The sequence below is a fragment of the Eptesicus fuscus genome, chromosome 9 (genome assembly GCF_027574615.1).
Source record: "Eptesicus fuscus isolate TK198812 chromosome 9, DD_ASM_mEF_20220401, whole genome shotgun sequence".
NCBI classification, from domain to species: domain Eukaryota; kingdom Metazoa; phylum Chordata; class Mammalia; order Chiroptera; family Vespertilionidae; genus Eptesicus; species Eptesicus fuscus.
This window is the reverse complement of record NC_072481.1, coordinates 33,208,298-33,230,144: the sequence shown is the minus strand read 5'-3', so window position 1 is coordinate 33,230,144 and position 21,847 is coordinate 33,208,298. Positions and strand designations below refer to the sequence as shown.

The window sequence follows — 21,847 nt, the reverse complement described above, 5'->3', positions numbered from 1 at the left end:
GGCCAGGGGGGGCCCTGTTCCATTCACCTTTGAGTCCCTGTGTTAGTAGATGCTCAAACTATGGTGTGGGGCCAGATGGTTGACAGAACAAGTGCTCAGTTCCTGCTGTGCTAGGGAGTTATACCTAGTGTAGTTCCCATTTTAATTTTCACAGCCAGAGGTTTAGGTTTTATTTCTGACATTCCATACCTCTCCATAGCACCTCAGTCCCTTCTTGGGGAACTAAGACCTTACCAGGTTAAGTGTCTTAAGAGCCCAAGGTCTCATGGCTACCAAGTGTTAGGGTTAGGATGAATAAATGACAGGATGAAAAATGACAGTTTAGGGAAGAGGAGGAGAAATTTGTATTAACTGCTATGTGTCTAGCCCAGTGATGGGCAACCTTTTGAGCTTGGTGTGTCAAACTTCGCCAAAAAACTGAGCATAACTCGGGTAGTGTGTCACTTTGAGGAAAAAACATTATTTCGCAAATGTTTCATCCTCAGGAGCAGCAAATGTTTCATCCTCGGCATGCGGCCGCCTTAACGGCCGCGTGTCATCAGAAATGGCTACGCGTGTCAGTGCTGACACGCATGTCATAGGTTCGCCATCACTGGTCTAGCCCATGGTCAGGAAGCCCATCTCCTTTCCTGCTCAGCTTCCTTGGCCCTCAGCTCTCTGGAGAGATCTTCTCCATCCAGTAACTTGTCCTCCTTCTCTCTGTGGTATAGGTTGGTTATCAAGCAGGGAGCAATGGCCAGCCCCTTCCCGCGCAGTACATGAATGACCTGGACAGCGCTTTGGTGCCAGTGATCCATGGAGGGGCCTGCCAGCTCAGTGAGGGCCCCGTCGTCATGGAACTCATCTTTTATATTCTGGAGAACATCGCATAGACAGAGGACTCCGTGTGTTTTTTCTGTTCAGACCTGTTCAACAGAAGTCATACCCAAGTCATTTGCACTTTAGAACTGGAGGATTAAGCTTTTGTTAACACTATTAATTGGGGGGGAAGGGGAGTGGGGTTTGGGGGATTAGGGTGGTTGGGGGGACAGATGTTCCATAATTCTAAGTCTTCTATGCATTGTCCATAAGATCTGGGCAGCTTCCATTACTGCACCACCGTTATACTATCCTTGCAGTTAAATCCCCTTCTGTTACTGTTTAAACAAGAATTCTGCTCCTGTTTTAAGACTTATTTATGGTCTTGTGCTCAGAAATGATCAAATGGGTACAACCATCACCAAGGGTGGGGTGGGAGGGCAGAGAGGAAATAAAAAATGAAGCATCAGTCTTGTACTCTTTGTACAGAATTGATACAAAAAGGATCACACACTGATCTTGTCCCATTTATATCCCAGTAACTTCAAGTAGAAGTCACACTTACATTTTTGTTTGTTTTTACCAGATTACCCAACGGATTATCCCTCTTCTAGCCAAGGAAGGGCAGCTCAGTGTAAGTGAGGTGACTTGCGATAGCAGAGCCAAGTTGAGGATTGCTCAAGCTCTGCCCCAGTGAATGGCAGGTATTGAATTGGGCCTTTCGGTGAAAGCTGGCAATATACCCAAGGCATTTTTAGTTATAATATACACTAGATGTATTTTTTACAACATTTTATTGAGAAATAATTTAAACTTCCAAGAAAATTGCAAGTAAAAAAAAGCCCTATGTACGCTTTATTTAGATTCACCTATTGTTCACATATTAACACTTTTGCCCATTTGTGTTATCAGTGTCTCTCCACAAAAAAATGGAGACATTTGAGAGTAAGTTGCATAGCTAATAGCTCTTTACCCCTAAATACTTTAATGCTTATTTCCTAAAATTAAAGACATTCTCTTCCATTACAGCAGGACAGTTCTCAACTTTAGTCAATTTAACACTGATATACCAGCTACCTTACTCTAGCATCCATCCTGTAGTGTCCCTCATGGCATTTCCCCCTCCGGTAAAGCTTCTAGCCTGGGATCAGACAAGGCAAATAGCTTTACTGACCCACCTGTATCTTTTATGTCCTCCATATTTTTGGTGAGTATAGTTCCCTTACCTAATTTTTTAAATTTGATTGGTATCTTTCCATAATTAGAAGCAGTTTATGCATTCTTGGCCAGAATCCTAAGTGATGTGTGCTTTTTATATAGCCACCTGCACCTCATTGATGAGGGTAAATTTTGATCACCTGTTCAGTGTTGTCCAATTTCTCCAGTTTTCCCCCCCCTTGGAATGAATAACCAATGTGTACAGACACTTTCAGATCATGCAGATATCTTACTCATCAAAATTCCCCCTAAGATTTAGCATCCACGGATGTTTCTTATCTGAACTGATCTTTGACTATGATGGCTACAGATTTTTCAATTCCAGCACTCCCTCCACCTTTACAAGTTGCACTTGGTCATTATAAGCAAAAGCTCTTCCTTCTTTCCTATATACGTATTCGCTTAATTCTCATGGTGGACTTGTGGGTTACATTTTGAATGGTTCTAACCCATTATTTGGGTACTCAAATAGCTCAGCTTTGGCCATAGAGCACTCCTTCAGGGTAGCTCATCCATCCTTGTGAAATACTCCTATAATTTTTTTTTAACACTTTGCTTTCTGGCCTAACAAGATTCTCCATGCTCATCTAGTGCTCATGCTGCTCCAGCCTGGAAATCAGCCATGGTTTCTTTTAGTGGTATTAGAAACCAAGGTTTGGTTTATCCATGATATATGTGATGTACTCAGAGTACTTTCTTTTTCATTAAAAATTTATTTTGGTCACAGACCTAATGGATTTCACAATCCAAAGTTTGAAAAACTCAGCTCTAAGGTGACTCACTCTCTTATCACCGTCATCTTCTGAAAGCCCAGGCCAAGCAGCAGATGGTCCCTCTGCTACAAGCACAGCTCCGAGAATCCTCTGGCAGCTAATGCAGGCCTCTGGGACAGGGAGAGGCCGCTTCCCAGTGGTTAGAGCTGGCTTAGCACTTGGCAATTAAAGGCTGTGGAGCTGTTTAGGCAGCTGTTTTCCAAACAGGCCCACAAGCCTGGCCTTCCATTTGAAGTATGTCTGCCTATGTTTATGCCTTCTCTGTGGTGGTGGTGGTGGATCCACATTCTGTACTGTTTCTCCATAAGCTTTGCTGGTGGTGGCTGCAGAGAACTGTGATTGTAACCTTTTCGCACAGACTCAGAGGCACCCAGAGCTTCTAAGGGAAAAGAGTAGATGCCCAAAGAATACCAGCATGTACTGAGCCTTGGACCACACATCCCTCCAAAACCTGATAGGAATACTTAACAGGGCAGGGATTTGGGTGCAACATCCAGCTTGGTCTAAATATACCTTGGAAGTTTGGAGCTTCTACAAACGCTGGTCCCGTTTTTTCCTACAGAAATTTATCTTTTCTCCTTTTCAGTTAAATATATCTTGCAATTGTACGTATTACTTCTGGATCAGTGCAAACTTTAAAATTCTCCCACTGAGGACAGACTCTTGGCCCTGCGGAGTCAGGTCCATTCTCAATTTGCATAAAACATCTTGTGGAACGGGGCGTAATAGAGCCAAGGCTAGTTTACACCTCCCATTTGTTTTATCTTTGTATTGTACACTGTATGTTGTAATGGCTATATAAAGTAGAGGGCTGAAACATCTCATTTCTAAATATGTCAAATTTTTCTATAACATAAACTTAAAGATTAGCATATAGAGAGCCTTATAAACTGAAGAGGGATAGGCTTGCCATTATGGTAACATTAAATTTTTAAAAATTATTGCATTCTTACCAAATGCTAGACAAGGTGTTTCTCCATTTATTTTTATCAGCACTTTCTGAGCACTTACTGGGCTCTGGAAAGACAGGACGTTACCTTGTGTAAGCTCCCACCTAATATCTTCCCTCCTCCAGTGGTTCCTGAGTGCTGGTGGGCCCACCATTTCCAACTAAATTTACTTCTGTCATAATTAGTCATCGGGGAACAATCTGTGCATTTAATGCATTTCAGACAATAACCAAGCAACCTGCTGAACACTTTTTATGTTTTAATAGTAATGTTAAAATAATAATTTAAACGGTAATGGGACTTTTAGGAATCGTACGTGTAGCCTGAAAGGCTAAGGAGTGGAGCAGGAATGATAATGCCCACTCGCGAGTTTGGGAAGCTGAGGCCCATGGGAAGAGTCCGTGGGAAGATTCTCGGAGCTGGACCAGGTACAAGCTCCCTGGCTCCACCAGCCTCAGCCCCAGTTTCATCTTAAATGGAGCTGCCCATTTAAGGGGCAAGATCTCTGAGAACTACCCACAAAATGCAGAAAACAAGCTTTCAACAATGGTGGTATAAGAAAGGAAAATGATGTTAAAAGCCACAAAATAGTTTGCCCTTTGTGAGCAAGACTTCCTATGAAAAATTACTTCTGTATTTTATTCAGTTCACTAATTCACAAGAAAGTATGCCTTGCACTAGATTAAAGAGAATTTACAATTTAAAAATAATTTGGGTCATGGCAGCTTCTCTGCCCCCGAGTCACTAATAATCTGTTCGGTTTCTGCATTTGGACAAACCTCAGGATAAGATGAGGCTGGGCAGGCTCCTCCCACCACCAGTGACCCCTGCACGCCCTGGCTACAACAAAGGCCCTTTCAGAAAGAGCCTCAGTCTCCAAGTCCAGTGGGCGCTTTGTCTCGCCTCCCTCAGCCTGGAGGTTTTGTTTTTCAAAAAGCAACGAGCAGCGAAGGAGACTAGAACTGGCCAGGTTGCAACGGGAAATCTGTGAGGCGCAGTACACTTCCTACCAATTGAACAGGCGTTTCCAGCAGAGCCTGAGGTTAGGAATTCGGAAGGTGGTTGGAGCCTTGGAGGGTAACCATAGCTGTCCTTGCCCTCTTAGTAAGCACTGGTTGTGGTACAAACCCTTCTTTGCCCTAGGCACCTTAGGAAGGCTAACAACCCTTCTTTCATTCTAGGTTACTGCTGCTTTGACACACAGATGTAACTACAATTAAGTGTTAAATCTCACATCTGTAGAAATTTGGGTAGTTGACTCTGATGGCTAAGTAAGTCTGGTCAGAAAGCTCTTGGAAAAAAGTCATTTGTCTGTCCTTCCTGCTGTTACCCTCTAAAAGATTTGCTATTAAGGGCAGGGAAGCACGGTCCAGCCCTGTGTCAGAAAAAGACACACAGCTGTGCTTACATAGTGCTGTAGTGACCAGTAAGCTGAATGTATTTGCTTCACTTAGAGCCTTTAAAAATGACCTCAAGGAATGCTTTGTCGAACTTAAGCTAATGCTAAATGGGTGTGGGGGAGAGGGATGGGATGTAAAGTTTATTTCTAAGAAATGTAGAATACTGCAGTTTTGAATATTAAATCTATTGCAACTATAAATCCCGTCTCCATCCATTCAGAAAAACAAAGCCAAAGGAGAACTCCTTGGGGAGAACGAAGGGATTTCCCTCCGTGATCAGCTGAAGAGGCAAGGCTTCCTCTGCCCTCTCTCAGAGAAAGCCATCGCAGCAGTTTCTGTCAATTAAATGTTACTGCTACTCAGGCCTTTAAAAAGTGATAGGACTTTGTTTAGGATTTTGATGGTTACTCTGCGTTTAGGGCATAAAACCCCTATAAGTGAATTAGACGTAGTTTATTAAAAAGGTACATAAATTTTTGTATCCCCCCAGTTAGCAGTCTTTTTGTGTTAGGTTCTCAGACCGAACCCAAGGTACAGCCTTGCCTACTTCCCACCCTATAGTCCAAAACACAACTTCCTCCCTCCACTGAGAGCTTGGGGAGCAGGGAGCTAGTGCAGCAGCTGTCAGGAAACAAGGCACAGGCAGAGCGGGCGGAAACCGAGCTGTGGCACAGCCGCCACTGACAACCGAGTCACGGAACCTGCACCACCCCAAGCAGGGGAGTTTCCAATCACTCTCGGTTCTCCCATCCTCTACAGTTATATTTTTTAAAGGCACATTCAGAAATGTTGCAACTAGGGGCTAGGGTAAGCTGCACACAGTTGCTACACAGGGGTTCAGGGGCTGCAAGACTCCATGGCACAGAGCAATGAGGGTTTCCTTGCTTTTGCCCAGAGGGAAGGGGAAGCAGCCTCCTGGAATCCAGCCTGCTTTGGTGTGGAGGCCTAGGAAGGGGCCAGCAACAGGAGGGACCAGGGCCGTGGTCAGTAATGCACGTACGTACAGGTCTTTGGTGTTTGTGTAGCAGCATCTCGCTCCCTATGTACAAAGGCTTCTGTAGCCAGCAAAGCTGGGCAAAGTATGCTTCTGCACACAGCCGCTGGCCTGACTCCGCTCCCAGCGCTGACTGTCTGAAGCACAGGCACAAAGCACAGGAAGTAAGTCTAAACTGCAATGGATATACAAATAGAGTTCAGAAAGGTTTTCCTGAAAACAGACCTGGGTTTAACTTCCCTCCCAGGGTCTACTGAGGATCCTAAGAAACTCAGGCCAAGGCCTACCCAACAGTTGTGCCTTTTGATCATCCTCACAGATGAGAACTGCTGAGGCGTACTGGAAGTGCCCTGTGGGGCCTGGGCAGAGAGCAGGGGCAGAGGTTCTGAGAGTCCAGAGAGCTGCCCACCTCACAGGCCCCTAGGCTCCAGGACCAGCCAGTTCTCGGTGACCATCTGTATGTCCTGGCCACTCAGAGGCTCCCGCAGCCTCACCTTCACCTCCAGCTTGCCCCCAGTGGGCTTCCTTCCATCCAGGACCTGAGGATCGCAGAGAGGGAGATGGTAACTGATGGGGACAGGCTGGAGCAGGCAGCTCCCTATGCTCACAGGTAAAGAATGAGGAGCTAAAACATTTTGTGGTCTCTACTTCATGACAACCCTGGTGGTGGGTCCAGAGAGCTGCCCATCTCACAGGTAAGTCTTAACAAAAAGAATATGTAAATACAAATAACTCTGGTCACTCGGTTTCCCCATGGAAGAAATTCTCTGGCTTAAAGGTGCAGTCTGAAAAACCACTAAGCCCAGACCCTCACTTCACAGATGGCCCAGAGAGTGAATGTTCTATACACTGCAGTGTGCCGAGGCCAGGACTAGAACCCAGGCCGGGGGTTCCTTTCTGCCCACCATGCTGCCTCCCTCCTGGCAGGAAGGGGGAAGCTGGTATGCAAAGCAGGGAGTGCTGCAGCCAATGTGGCCGATACCGAGCACCTAGTAAAAAGCCGTTCCCAGGAAAGGTGGTGGAGGGAGGTGGGTGCGCCCTTGTGGGAAAAGCCCCACTATGAAGGCATCAGCGAGGGTCTCAGCCACACGCTGCTGAGGACACACCCTTCTCTCTGGACCTCAGTTTCCTCATGTCAAAGGCAAGCTCTTAAGAGTCCCTGCCTGTGAAATTTGATGAGTTCACAGAAGCTGAAAGAGCTGTCTGGGGCCAATTCCTTAACAGTCTGGCTTCATTGTGGCGGGTCCCAGATTGTGAAATACCTTATCGACTTTATGTCCAGAGCTTGTTTCATTTCATCAAGCTGCCGGACTACTGTCCAACCATAACCCTGTCCTTCCATATCTAGGAGTGCCAAGTTGATAGCAATGACTGGGCCGTCCTCCACCATCCTGGGAACTTGAGTGGCTCAGAGTGTTATGGAAAGAACATAGCTACTTTCTGAAAGGGTGATGCTATAAAGTTTTGTCACACCTTCTGAATCTCTCAACCTGTAAAATGGGAATAGCACCTATTGCACAGCACACTTGTGGGTATTTTTAATGGGAACAAAAATCCTACAGTGGACCCATGCTCAGTGAATGTTGGCTTTTCACTTGCCAAGCCCTCTGGTTTCCCCACCTTACCTCTACAATCTCTGGGTCCTACCTCCAAAATCTCTCTGATCTCACACTCATTCTCCAGCCGCTCCAGTTTCAGGTGGGCTGTGCCGACCAGCTTGTCACTTCTGAAGAAGGATCTGGGGAGCCAAGGGTCAGCAGAGGATTGGACTGGGCAGGGGAAGCAGGAATGAGCTAGCTGAGTCCAGCACAAGAAAGCTGAGTAGTAGCAGGGATGGCAGCAAGAGAAGCCTTTCCTCCCAGCCCACCGTGGCAGTATGACTGTCAGGGGTCTCACCCTTTGTGGAAAATTTCAAACTTGATTCCTTTGCTTTGGATCACCCTTCTGAAGCCCCGGTGATTTCGGTTGATGTTTAATTTGAAGAGCTGATCATATTCTGCATGAGTGGGAGAAGAAGGGGCTTGGCTACCAGGGATTTCCTAGGGGCTGATCTCCCCTCTGGATTGCTCTGCCTGTCATTCAGTAAGACTACCACCAGAGGGTGGTAGAACCTAGGTCCTGGCCTTGCAAATCCACTCAGTTCTTGTGCTCTTAAGACACAGATTTTGCTCAAATGGGAGGGACATGGAATTTGGAGTCAGGATTGCATTCCCACACCTTTGTGCTTGGAGGCCATAGGCAAGTCCCTTTTTCTCTCCAAGCCTCAGTTTTCCCCAACTACATAAGAGAAGTGGTAATACCTGCCTTTGTCTCCCAAGTTGAGTACCAAATAAGGTAACAGATCTGGAAACACAAATGCTGCACATACACACATCAGAGAATGAGAGAGGAGAACGCAGCCCTCACCTGGAGAGTTGGTGTTCTTCACCACGGCTGTTTTGCTTTTTTGAGCCTGGTCCTAGAGCAGGAAGAAGGAAGAAGTGTGGACAGCTTGAAAAAACGGGTCTTTTGGGTTAAGTCAGTGTTGAGGGAAGGGACGCCTATAGATCTTCAAACCCCTCCCTATAGCCAGACCTCCCAGGGACTGGGAGAAATTGAGCACCAGGTCCCCAAACAGAAGATGGGGTTCAGAGGATCCTATCTCTACCTGAACCTCACCGAGTTAGGGTAGTGGAACTCAAACCGCACAAAAGCATCCAAGTCATCAGGGGTCACCCCTATAAAGGAGAAATGGGGGTCAGCACCTTAGATGAAGGGGAGCCAGTGCCTGCCATTGGCTGGGGGTAGAGTATCTAGGCAAGAGCCTCCTGGAGTAGGGGTGGCCCTAGGGCTACCTGGAGGAGCTGGGAGGTTCATTCCCCGGACAATGATCAGATGCATTTCTGTGCTGTTGAGTTCCGAGAAGATCCTATAGCCAAGGGGAGAGAGCCCAAAGTGAAGTCGTGCTGTGGGAAAGGTCCCTGCTTCCGGGGACTGCCTGCCTGCCAGGCAGTGCTCAGAATAGAGGGTGCAGGGAGGCACGGCTCGTCTGGGCTACGAGCAGCAGAGCTGGTACAAAGACCTCAGTCCAGAGCTCCTTCCTCAGCCACCCACAGCTCTGAGCTCCTCACAGGCAGGCACCACGCCCTACCTCCCACATCCCTAGGCCCAGTGCCTATGGCAGGACCAAGCCCGGGAATTCTTACTAAAGGGGCCTAAGTCCCCAGTCTTGGCCCCCAGCCTCTTGGCCCATCCCTACATGGAGCCATTGTCTCAGGCTTTGGTACCTCACAGTCTGGAATGTCTTTGACTCAAAGTGGTGGCTAGGAGGGTCAAGGCCCTGCGCCTGGGCCAGCTGTAGGATCTCAAGCTGCTTCTTGCGGTCCTGAGCGAGCTTCTCAAACCTGACAGGGACAGGTGCACACATTAGCTCAACAGGGCCCATTTTCTGCTCCCTGCCCCACCTGCTCCAGCCCTGCATTTACCGGGTAGTCTCGGCCACATTGCCTTGGTGCATGAACTGCTTGGAGAACAGCACACACTTCTGAAAATAGAGGCCCAGAGTGGGTCTAGGTTGGTTTTAGAGGCCTGACTTCTGAAAGCTCCAACCTTGTCCTATAGTCTCACCCCTCTTCTCCCCCAACACGTACCCTTCCCAAGATCATTTTCCAAGTCCCTAAGCCAGTGGTTCTCAACCTTTCTAATGCCGCGACCCTTTAATACAGTTCCTCATGTTGTGGTGACCCCCAACCATAAAATTATTTTCGTTGCTACTTCATAACTGTAATTTTGCTACTGTTATGAATTGTAATGTAAATATCTGTGTTTTCTGATATTTAGAAAATATAGGCTCTACAGCAGCGGTTCTCAACCTGTGGGTCGTGACCCACAGGTTGAAAACCGCTAGCAGGGTCGCCTAAGACCATCGGAAAACACAGATATTTACGATTCATAACAGTAGCAAAATTACAGTTATGAAGTAGCAACGAAAATAATTTTATGGTTGGGGGTCACCACAACATGGGAACTGTATTAAAGGGTCGCGGCATTAGAAAGGTTGAGAACCACCGCCCTAAGCTTTTGCTGTTTTCTTTCCTGATGATAGCCACACCCCAATATTCAATTAGCAAACTCCTATTTTATTACCCAAATTATTTACTACAGAACATTATCTTATGTGGGTTTTTTTTCCATAAATCATGATAATATTCATGCAAAACCTAAGAGAAACATCACTTCAGAAAGCAGACTTGCCGGCAGCAGTTCAGATTGATATGTGCAAATATACATATATGTATATTTTCCTATATACAAATATGTGTATGTGTCTCCTAACACTTCCTCCGATCTTCAAAGTACTTTCCGCTCCAGTCTGTTGTTTGAACTTCATCACCACCCTGGGATATCCCATTTTACAGATGAAAATGTGGTTCAGAGAGCGGAAGTGCCTTGTGCCAGGTCAAACAGCCAGTAAGTGGAAGAGCCAGAATTTGAAACCAGGCCTCTCTGGTCTGAGCCTCATGCCTTTCCCCAAAGGCAGGCTGTGGGCACTGAAGGGAAGAGAGGCAAGCAGTCAACTGACCTCGTGTTGCTCCAGAAGCATTTTTTGTAGCTGGGCGTACACTTCCTCGGCCTTCTGGGAGAGGCGCAGGTCTTCATGGTGAATGAGGATAAAGTCACCCTCCTCATCCGTCAAGGGTGAAGGCACCTGCCAAGGTCACAACGCCCCCCAGGGGCGCCAAGAGTCAGATCATCCCCCTACTGGCCCAACACATGCAGGAATCCAAACTGAATGTTTCCCCAGCTTCTAACCACCCGTGTTGGGAACTCACTGCCTCCCGCCTGTCCCAGGCTGCGAGATACTCTCCTCCCACCTGGCCTTTCCTGGCCTCTCTTGGGGCCATGGGGCAGAGACGCATAACAAAAGGCTTTTCCAGCACTCACCACATCCTGTCCAAGTCCCACCCCTCAGGTTGGCTTGAGGACCTCTCAGGGAAGGTATGGCTGATAGCAATGGACAGTGGCGTCCAGGCAGCTGCCTGGTTTACAGCCCTGCTGTCAAGCCTGCCACCCGCCTCTCCTGCCGGGGAAGTACTGCTTAAACAGGAGGGACTCACCTTGGCGAGGTCCACAGGTCTGCCGGCTCGGACCTGGGTGATCTGAGCCTCGAGGCGTTTGGCCAGCCGCAGGTGAGCTTTGGCCTGTTCCAGGTCCTGGCCACGCTTGGCCTGCAGGGCTGCCCGCTGGTACTGCAGTTTGCGAGCCTCTAGCAGTGCCAGCTGCTCCCGCACTGAAGGGAGAGCGATGCTGGTTAAGCCATGCCTGCCCCTCACTAGTGCCTTCAGTCCTCCACCCCTCTTCTCCCCAACTCACCAGAGGGACTCAGTGACTCCTTAGAACTCGAGGCCTTGGGCTCAGGCAGGGCCCGGGAGGAAGATACCAGAGGCTTCTTAGATACTGGGGCCTGGGTTGGAGGCTCATCCTGCAGGTGCCCAGGAGGAGGTCACAGGGAATCTGTTCCCCACCCGGCCGCAGCAGCTCGGACTCTCTTCTTAACACTGCACTAACTTGCTGTGTGAAATGAGATGAATGGCCTCCCCTTGTGGGCCCTACAGAATCCCAGAAGCTCTGAGCTAATCTTCCCAACAGCAGACAGTAGGGTATTAGGGATAGAACATGGACTCTGGAGTTAGAAAGACATCCATTTCAATCTAGCTCTGATAATGCCTATCTGGGTGCCCTTGGCCAAGTTTTTTCTCTGCAAAATGGACAATAGGGTCTAGGTTTACCCCTCATCTGCTATCCCCACCCCCCATCCCTGGAGTCTGGGCCCTCAGCCAAACCTCATCCTCATCCCCATCTTCCTCTGCTGGGGCTGTTTCCTCAGAGGCCAGTTTCTGGGCAGCTGCTAAAGCAGCTGCTACTGCATCCGCCTCAATGCCTGTGATGGGCTCCAGACCAGGGATGGGGGGGAATCCTGTAGGGGAGAGAGCTGGGTGAGGGCTGGGGTGGCCTCTGAGGGCTCAGCTGGGTCTTCCGGGGCATGGCTGGGATGGGTGGCTCCCACAGGTGGAGGCAGCCACCTGAGAATCATTTCCCCTCCTCCTCAGAGATTTCAGTGACCCTAGGCCAAGCACCACTTACCTGGAGGAACCGGCAACTCAGCAAAATCAACTTTGCGTCCTGCTCGGTGCGCTCGAATGGCATCTTGATATTGCTGCGAGGGAAGGAAGGGAGGGCTATTGCAGCAGGTCTGCAGGCTCCACACAGACGACAGGAAGACCAAAAGCAGCCCCAGGAGGAAAAAGCCTGAGGCAGCAAGAGCTTGAAAGAGACAGACAGATGGAAACTAGCTGCAAGGGCAGAGAGCAGCCAGCCAGAGTGGCTGACACAGGCGGTTTCATGGCTGCAGGCCCACCTTGGCAATGCGCTCGTGCATCCGGGCCTTGCGCTCATCCCCACTGGCCCGGGCCTGGATGCCTGCCTCACGGTACTTGTTCAGCCTCTGCTGCAGGGCGTCCAGCACCGTCTGTGGCTCAGCAAGGGCCACTTGAGAGGAGGAAGGAGATAGCATCAGCTCTGCCTACCTCTCCCCAGGTCCCCACTCCACAGTCCCACCATCCCATCCTACCTGGGGTTGCTGGGGTGTCAGGGGCCATCACTGGCTGCACTCGCTCCACTGCTGGGGGTATGACTGTGGGTGCTGTGAGGGCCTTGGAAGCCTGTGGGAGGGGCTTCAGGTCTGGGGGACCCAGAGCAGAAGTATAGGTGGGGGTGCCCGGCTAGTCCCAGCCTGAGCAGGTTCCCTCCCCGATCCCCATACTGACCCTCAGGTGCTGGGGGCATGGCACTCAGGTCCACAGGCTGCCCCTTCTCCAGGGCCTCCAGGACGGCACCGAATCTCTGCACGGTAGTAAGAAAAGCAGGTGCTCGTAAGCCAGGGAATCCCAGGAGCCTGGGCTGAAAAATCCCCCCTCACTCAAGCCCAGTCCAGCTGTGTGACCATGAGCAGGCCACTGCCCCCAACTGTGAAACGGGCTGGACACAGGGTCCCTGAGCAGATGTCATACCTTCCCAATCCTCATGAGCTCTCGGGCACGGTCCAGGTCTCCAGCCCGCTTGGCACTCAGGGCAGCCACTTTGTACTCCCTCTGTCGGGCCAACAACAGGGCCCGGGGGTCTGGGTCTGAACCGGGTGGGGCAGATGTGCCAGGGCCGCCCAAGCTCGTCTCAGGCTGAGAAGGGTTGTCTATGGAGAAACAAAAAGCCCGAGAGGGGGCCTCAGGGTCAAAGAAGAACGTGCACAGCTGGGTTGCCAGCACCCACAGGAAACGTGTGGCTCAGGGCCATCGACAGCGGTGGGACGGGGAAGCAGGGCAGGGGCCCTGACCTTGGGAACCAGAACGGGATTTGAGTGTCTCCAGATACCTGGCGACGTGGTGGGGGGAACGGGAAGGTCTGCATCAGGGCTCCTGTTGGTTGTTTCCTGAGGGGCCGGGGATTTCTTGCCCAAGGCCACTGGAGGTGGGATCTCCTCCTCGTTGATCGTCCTGCCTTTCCTCACAGCAGCCAGCTGGGACTCTAGGGTCTGGGGCAGAGAACCAGAAACCCAGTCGGACCCTTCAACTCCCTCAGGCCAGCGGGGAGGCCCCCCCCACTACTGGCCCAACCTCTGGCTGCCCTCAGCCCCACTCCTCCCAGCCCTGCTCCCAGGCTGGGCCCACCTACCTTCAGGCCACGCTCACAGCGCCTGGTTTTGGCTGCTTCACCTGCCTCCTTGGCGCTGGCCGCAGCCTCCCGGTAATTGCGGATCCGATCTTCCAGCAGAGCCTGCAGCCCCTGAGGCCCTCCAGCCTGTAGATACTCCAGCTCAGGGCCTGGCCACTCCAGGGCCAGCTAGGCCCTTGCTGCTCCCTCCCTGCAACAAAGCTGCCCCAGAAAACGGAGCTCTTGGGTTCAAGGAGAAGGAGCTCCTCAAAGCCTCAAGGTGGAGGCAAAGACTTACTGGAGAGGCCAGAGGCCATATCAGAGGCAAACACAGAGGCCCAGACAAGCTGTGAAGGACTACAGAGGGTGGTCTGGGAGAACAGAGACCTTTGAGGCCAGCCAGGCACCAAAGAGTTCCTCATGCTCAGTCACTGCTTACGCAGGGACACTGCTGGGGAGGGCCCGAGAGGGTGACTGCCGTCTTCCTATGCAAGCGAGGCTACATGCATGTTATACGTGGACCTGCAGGGGTGTTAGAGGTCCCTTAAGAACCTACCTGAGCTGCTGGGACTGAGGCTGTTAGGAGAGGTGTCTGCCCTGGAGGTTCAATGTTTTCCTGTCCCTTTTCATCCTCAGAGCTACCCATGATGGCTGTCTCATCGCCATGCAGGGACCCAGCTTCCCCATCTGCACCCAGGACCTCTTGCAGCTCAGTCTGGGGAGACACAAGTCACAGGAGCGTGGGAGCCTCATGGCCATACATACTATGATAGGATCTGAAAACAAAGGGCCCTCTTCCCCTCAGTGCTTCCCAACACCAGTCCCTGTGCCTGAAAGCCCCCTTTACCAACACACTTCTTTAATCTGACTGAAGACAGTCTTGAAAACAGTGAGACCACAAGTCTGAGAAGCCCCAAGTACAAAGTGCAGACCAGCCATCAAAGGAAACTAGTCTCACACTGTACAGTCCGGAAACAGCCCCAAGAAGGGCAGGGCAGTTGCACAACATCAGAGCACACAGAGGGACAAACCCCAGCCTCCTCTGCAGGTTTGATCAGGCCCAGGACACCAGCTTGGCAGACGCACCAGCAAGTCTGTATCGTCCTCCAGCCCGTCTTCCTCCTCCTCCTCCTCCTCCTCCTCCACATCCCGCATACAGTCCGCTGCCAACTTCTCGATGTGGGCCATAGGTAAGGGCGCTGGGGAAACAGAGGGTCAGGGCCTCAGAAAAGGTCCATGAAGAGTGAAGGAGAGCCTTCAATGACTGCACATTTCCACACCCAGGTAAAACCCTGCCCTGCCACAGCCAGTCCCACCTGGCAAACTCCTGCTCTTCGTTATGACCCAGCTCCAAAGACCCTCAGCAGGGAAACCTTCCTGGACCCTTCTCTGCATTTTTGCTCTAGTTCTTCACAGACACATTCTTCCTTTTCTCCTAACTACACCTCTCACATGTGTAAAGACTGTTAACATCCATTTGAGCTTCACAATAATTCTGCAAGATAGGTCACATTATCGCCTATAAAAGTAAACTGAGAACTACCAATATTAATTTTCCTATTAATTGCAATCCTATTAGTAGTAGAGCCATGACTCAAACCCAGGCTCATCTAACCCCAAAGGTTTGGACTGAGAACAAATGGAGGGCCATGGTCCTCCCGTTATCCTCAGCTCAGGAGACAGGGATTGGGGGAGGTTCTCCCGAGGGTTTCTGGTGAGAAGAGGAAGATTTAGATCCTCTGACCCTCCCAGACTTCAGGTCTCTGTCCTCTTCCAGGCTAGGCAGGAAGATCCCACTTATTCATCGGGTACAGCTTCTATGCACGTCTTAGTGCCCAATTCAGTCTGTGCTGAGCCCCTCTATACCAGGCCCTGGCTGGGCTAAGGGTAGAGACCTGAGTCAGCCAGAGAAGCATAATGCTGATTGTCCACCATATGAAGAGGGGCAGTCCAGGGAAGGAGTGCGCTCCCCGTCACACAGGTGTGTGAGCTCTTGGTGAGAGCGCTGCAGAAGGGACATGGGTATCAGAAGGACCAGGTGATGTGGCTGCATCCTCACAGCTGGCAGAGGACCCTCTCCACCACCTGCTTGAGCCCATCTGGTCCCAGCACCAAGTCCAGCCCAGCACCGACAACTTACCCTTCCCTTTGGGGGCTGGCTTCCTGCCTGTGGTCCCTGCTTCCCCAGTGAGGGCCAGCAGCTCCGCCTCCAGGTCCCCATCATCTTCAGTCTCCTCCACCCCCAGCAGCATGTCCTCGGGGCTGAACTCCACAAAGAGCCCCAGCTGAGAGCAGAGAAGATTTCTTAGGAACCACACAATGGGGCCAAGGATGCAGCCCAGCCCCACAGCCAGGCTCCTAGAGATCAGTGGCTCCTTCACTGTCTGAGGCCCAATGTGCAGAAAGGGAAACTGAGGCCTACAGAATTACCCCTTAGTATACTCCCTGGTGACCATAAAGACAGTAAGACCACAATGCCATTATTATTATTACAACAATAACAGCACTGTATTTACTTAGTATTCCGTGTGCTTATCTTAGTTAATTCTCAATCCTAAGGGGTAGGTTCTATTTTTTAAAAATTATAAAACACATAACCTGAAAACTATAATCATAACCATTTTTAAGTGTACAGTTCAGTGGCATTAAGTACATCAAACTGCTGTGCTACTATCACCACTATCCATCCACACTTTCCATCTTGCAAAACTGAAACTGTGCACCCATTAAACAATAACTCACCATTTCCCCTCCCCCCAGCCCAATAACCACATTCTACTTTCTGTCTGTATGAATTTGACTACTCTAAATAAAGGTAGGCCCTTTATCACATTCAGATGATACTGAGACAACCTTGTTAAGTGGCAGAGCTAGAATTTAAAATAAGGTCACATGCCTTGAGTCTATGCCCTTTATCCTCGCACCTCCCTTACCTGCCTCTTTTAAGAAGTCTCAGGACTTGAGCTCAGAATAAATAGAGATTAGGGAACAGACCCATAAGGCTGCAAAGCTCTCCCAGTGGATTAGCCCTCAAGCCCTGGCATCTGTGGCCGGTAAGAAGAGTTGTTTAGGGCCTAAATGAACCCATGAGAGTGCTGAGGCCCCATCAGTACCCTATAAACTGGTGGTTCCTGAATCCTCCAGGCCACTCGTAAGCAGGTGGCCATGGCGGGAGGATGCTGGGTTGAAACACAGGCGAGTTCAGGCCTCATCTCCCACATGTGTATGGCAGAGGCCAGAGTGTCCCAACTCTGGGAAGCACTGCTCCCAGTCTCTGCACTAATGGTGATACCACAGATGGCCCAGTTTGCCCACACTGTTGAGGAACCCCCACCCTGGCTCAGGGGTGAAGGCTATATACATACCTGCTTGGCAGCTGCCACACCCTGACCCCTGGCCTGAGGGCCCTTCCGAGGTCTTGGCCCTGGCATCTTGGCAGCCGAGATACCTGTCTGGTGGGGAACGGAAGAGACTCAGACTGGAGGAGCGTATAAACCCCTCCCCCAAAAGTGCTACCTTAGTGCGGTGTGGTTAGTCAACTCCCAACTCACGCGGAAAAAGGCAATGCTTAAGGTCAAAGAATGAAATACTAACACGGAAAGTATGGCACTGAAGCAAACAACAGGAGGGAGAAGGGATGAGGACCACCTGCAAAGGGGCTTAAGTGGGGAGCGTGAAGCTGGTGGACAAATTTGGGTTAAACCCAAGGCTGAGTGGGGAGGAGCCAGGAAGACAGACTCAGGGAAGTAACTCCAGGCCAGGGGTGGGTGGGTATAAGGCTGGGTAGGATTCAGAAAGGCTCTAAAGCCGTGCTGTCAAATACGGTAGCCATGGCTACTTACATTGAAATCAATTAAATTAAAAATCCAGTTTCTCAGTTACTGGCCAGCACAAAGACTGAACACTTTTATCACAAAAACTTCTATTGGGCAGTTCTGCTCTAGTCTAGAGAACTGACTCCGCATTCCGATTCAGAGATCTCACAACCATTCAGAGGACCTACTATGTGTCAAGAGACCCTGTGCTGGGCACTGGGAGTGCAGGAAAGAATCTGACAGGTCCTCAAGCCTCACAGAACATTTACGTGGCGAGACAGCCTCATGGAGGGACCACCAGCCCCGGGGCTGCTCTAGGGGCCGTGCGTGCCCAGGTGCGGCCGTGCCCGGCGCAGAGGGGAAAGGCTGTGCTGAGGACGAAGCCTGTGCTGAGTCATGTGGAAGCTGGGAAAAGGACTCTATACGGAGGGAACGACCTGACCATTCTGGGGTGAGAAACAGTTTGGCCTCCACCAGGAACCCTAGGACCTGGGATTACTGGAGCATAAACTGTGCGGCAGGACATGGAGCAAGTGAAGCTGCAAATGTGAGCAAGGGACGATAGAAAACACCTCTGAGCCTTAAAGGAACCCAGGCATTATGCCGAGGGCCAGGGCCGGGCCGGGGTCCGGCCGGCGGGCCGGCTGCAGACGGGCAGGAGGCAGCAGGGCGCACGGAGGCTGCCAACCGTCCCGCCTGGCAACGGTCCCGCCCAAAGGGGCGCGCTGCGGAGCGCGGGTGGCGAGAAGCGGTGGGAGTGCAGAGGCGGCGGTGACATCGCCAGAGCCCCGAGGTGCGCGGGCTGTGAGCGCCCGGGAGGGGCTCAGGGTGACTTCAGGAGTCAGATTTCAGCGGCGGGGCTCATGGCGGGCGGGCACTGAGCGGGCAGCGCGCGCGGCTCCGGGGAACTCAGACCAGGTCCGTCAGACGCGCCAAGTCTGCAGGTCCCGGGCACCGGGACGGGGCGCCGGGGCTGGACCCCGGCCCGAGCTCACGAAGAGGAGGGCTGCGGAGAGCGCAGGAGAGGCGACGCCGGGGGACCCCATCCCTCGCGGCAGGACGCCTCCTCGCCCCGCCCCAGCCCCAGCCGACGCCGTCTCCCCGCGGCCCCAGGTCACCCTCGCCAGGGGGCGGGTACGCGGCATACCTCGCGGCGAATCCGGAACCGACCCGGGCCTGCTCTCGCCCCGCACCGCCCGGGACTCCCGTGGCCCCCGGGCGGCGGCCGCGGCAGCCGTGACAGGAAGTTCCCCCACGGAGACGCTCGCGCCCGAACACGTGACTCCACGCCCCGGCGACACGCAACACGCATGCGCAAGGCGAAGCGGGTGTGGCGCCCCAACAGGTGTCTCCAAGGGTGGCGTCCTGAGCGCGCAGGCAACGCAAGGCTAGTTTTGTGGGCCGAAGGGCGGTTCCGGGGAGCCAGCCGGCCTGCACAAAGGCTGCAGGTGCGACCCCTGCCCTTGCTCCGTTACACCTTCCCCACCAAGGCGCCTCCTGGGCTCCTGGGAGGCTCCCGGGCGCACTCTCACCGCACGTCCTTGCTCAGCCCTCTTGCGTGGGTCCCGGGCTGGCGTGGACCCCACCAAAGGGGCCGGCTTCTCTGCTTGCCACCTTCTTGGTGTCCTTTGAGCTTCTCCAGCAAAATGGGGCGCACCATATATATTTTTTTAAGTATTTTTATTGATTTCAGAGAGGAAGGCAGTGGGAGAGAGAGGTAGAAACATCAATGATGAGAATCATTGATCACCTGCCTCCTGCACAACCCCACACTGGGGATGGAGTCCATAACCCTGGCCTGTGCCCTGACTGGGAATCCAACTGTGACCTCCTGGTTCATAGGTTGATGCTCAACCACTGAGCCACGCCAGCTGGGCCATATTTTTAAACATTTAGTAACTACCTTTCCAATCAGAAAGTGGGTTAAATATTTAAGATATGACCGGCAGTGGGTGTTCACTGCACCTCTTCATGAAGTTTAGCACTTCTCCTCCTACTTCGCAGGGCAATGAAATGGGGGATGGTAAGAGGCATTAAAGAGCATCTTCCATCTAAAACAAACCTTGCAACTCACTCCTGCATATCTCAACTTTTAAATTACATTTTGTAGTTAGTGATTGAAAGAATCTTGCATTTTCCTTGGACAAAGAGCTTTTCCATCTCCTCTTGCTTTTGGTTGGTTGGTTGCCCAAAGAGACTGACCTTAGCATTGTAAAAGTGAAGTTTCATTCCAATTTTTCTGTCATTAAATATAATAAAACTAGAGGCCCAGTGCATGGATTCATGCACCGGTGGGGTCCATTGGCCTGGCCTTTGCCTTCTCACAATATGGGACCCCTCAGGGGATGTCAGATTGCCAGTGTTGGCCTGATTTCTGCAGGCCAGACAGAGGGACCCCACCGGTTCACGAATCCGTGCACCAGGCCTCTAGTATGCATATAAGATCTTTGGTACTCTCTCCCACGCTACCCCCTGAGATTCATCAGTCTGTTCCATGTTCCCATGTCTGTGCATTGAACATCTACCCCCTGGTGGTCAGTGTGCCTCATAACTACCAAATGGTCGAACAGTCGCTTAGGCTTTTATATATAGACTAGAGACCTGGTGCATGAAATTCGTGCATGGAGGGCGGGGTTCCCTCAACTCAGCCTGCACCCTCTCCAATTGGGGACCCCTTGAAGGATGTCCAACTGCCATTTCAGGCCCGATTCCAGAGATCGGGTGTAAACCAGCAGTCAGATATCCCTCTCACAATCTGGGACTACTGGCTCCTAACTGCTCACCTGCCTGCCTCTCTGCCTGATTGCCCTTAACTGTCTCTGCCTGCCAACCTGATCACCCCTAACTGCCCTCCCCTGCTGACCTGGTTGCCCCCAACTGCCCTCCCCTGCCAGCATGATCTCGCCCTCAATGGCCCTCTCCTGCAGGCCTGATGTTGCCCCAAACTGTCCTCCTCTGCTGGCCAATTTGGTTCTGATTGGTCGGTTCCTCTGCCAGTCAGCGTCAAAAGCTCTGCCTCCTAGGCAGCCATTGGCTCCCCACAGCACCCAGATTTGGTTCTCATTGGTCGGTTCCTATGCCAGTCAGCATCAGAAGCTCCGCCTCCTAGGCAGCCATTTGTTCCCCACAGCACCCACTTTTGGTTCTGATTGGTTGGTTCCTATGCCAGTCAGCATCTCCAGGCCTATTTCTGTGCTTGATCAGGAGGCTGGGAGAGAAAGAAAAGCCTGGCTGCTGGCGAAGATCAGAAAGAAAGAGGGAGAGAAAGAGAGAGGTTAAGTACACTGATCAACAGCTTCCACTGAGGCTGCAGATCAGACCCTGACTCACTTTCTGGGTCTTAGCCACCTGGGCAGTCAGTGCTGGGTCACCAGGCTGCAGCTGGGCAACCCAGCGCTGACTTCCAGATGGTCAGCATTTGGTCGTGAGCGGTCATTACAATCCTGGGCTTTTATTATTAAGATAGATAGATATGTCTATCTATCTATCTATCGATCTATCTATAGGGGCCCGATGCACAGATTCATGCAAGAATGGGCCTTCCTTCCCCTGGCTGCCAGCACCACCTTTGTTCTGGCTGGAGCGGCCTTTCTGCTACGGCTCGGAGCCACCTTTCTGCCTTTCCCACACTGCCCAGAGGCCCGGAGTGGCTGGGGTGGTGCAGAATGCCTGTGTTGTCGCCACGGCATAGACGCAAGCGTCCTATCCTGCCCCTGGCCACTCGGTGCCTGCATATGCAAATTAATCCAACAAAGATGGGTTATTTCTCCTCATCTTTGTTGGGTTAATTTGCATACTCCTGATTGGCTGGTGGGTGTCGTGAAGTACAGTCAATTAGCATGTTACTCTTTTATTAGGTAGATATTTAATATATCATCAAAGGTATACAGTGTTTCACATTTGCTAGAATGCAAGCTCCACTGTTCTTTAAGTTATCCCGTGTCTAAAGCAATGCATTGTACATAGTAGGCATTCAATTAAAATAGTTCCTATTCCTGGTGTGAATTAACATGAGTACCAATCACAAGTTTAAGAAAAAAATAGCACAATAATATAGTTGAAACCACCTATACACCTATCATGGTGCCAGACTTTCCTAAAGAGCTACCTACTCTCCTGAGTTATTCTTGAGCATTTCTCTTTATTTCTACTATGTATGTATATGCCCTTAAATAATCCTTATCTTTTTCCAAGCTTTAACATTATATCATTG

General features: G+C 51.1%; 2 protein-coding genes across 6 annotated transcripts in view; one reads left to right on the top strand and one right to left on the bottom strand.

The window, feature by feature from the left end:
• ZFYVE9 (zinc finger FYVE-type containing 9) overlaps positions 1-872 on the top strand; it is a 133,990-nt gene extending 133,118 nt beyond the window's left edge. The window contains exon 19 of the mRNA XM_054720563.1: positions 711-872. Within this exon, the coding sequence (XP_054576538.1) occupies positions 711-872 (162 nt within the window). The remainder of the gene's footprint in view (positions 1-710) is intronic.
• On the bottom strand, positions 816-18,913 carry CC2D1B (coiled-coil and C2 domain containing 1B). Of its 5 annotated transcripts, none has more exons than XR_008556910.1 (25): positions 18,782-18,913; positions 17,185-17,271; positions 15,960-16,104; positions 14,906-15,018; positions 14,376-14,534; positions 13,841-13,966; positions 13,541-13,700; positions 13,183-13,361; positions 12,940-13,015; positions 12,744-12,854; positions 12,531-12,661; positions 12,257-12,329; positions 11,956-12,089; positions 11,486-11,594; positions 11,230-11,402; positions 10,695-10,820; positions 9,598-9,656; positions 9,400-9,516; positions 8,968-9,041; positions 8,792-8,850; positions 8,540-8,591; positions 8,030-8,129; positions 7,781-7,871; positions 6,144-6,672; positions 816-905 (listed from the first exon to the last, which is right to left on the bottom strand). XR_008556910.1 is itself a non-coding variant. In XM_054720567.1 (25 exons), the coding sequence occupies exons 2-24, from the start codon at positions 17,248-17,250 to the stop codon at positions 6,544-6,546; spliced, it is 2,562 nt and encodes an 853-aa protein (XP_054576542.1). In that variant the 5' UTR covers positions 17,251-17,271; positions 18,782-18,913; the 3' UTR covers positions 840-905; position 6,543. The 5 variants fall into 5 exon arrangements, 4 of the variants coding, with proteins under 4 accessions (XP_054576542.1, XP_008137532.3, XP_054576539.1 ...); XM_054720567.1 differs by having other exon boundaries at positions 840-905; positions 6,543-6,672; XM_008139310.3 differs by lacking the exon at positions 816-905 and having other exon boundaries at positions 5,578-6,308; positions 6,543-6,672.
• Positions 18,914-21,847: the final 2,934 nt, after the last annotated feature.

Bases quoted from the DNA above. Each gene is read 5' to 3' on its own strand.
- CC2D1B (XM_054720567.1), bottom strand. From the start codon at position 17,250: ATGCCAGGGCCAAGACCTCGGAAGGGCCCTCAGGCCAGGGGTCAGGGT. The intron at 13,967-14,375 runs GTAGGTTCTTAA...GAGTATCTACAG, and splicing joins CCTCAGTCCCAGCAGCTCAG to GCTGGAGGGCCTCAGGGGCT. The intron at 8,851-8,967 runs GTAGCCCTAGGG...TCTCCTTTATAG, and splicing joins GAACCTCCCAGCTCCTCCAG to GGGTGACCCCTGATGACTTG.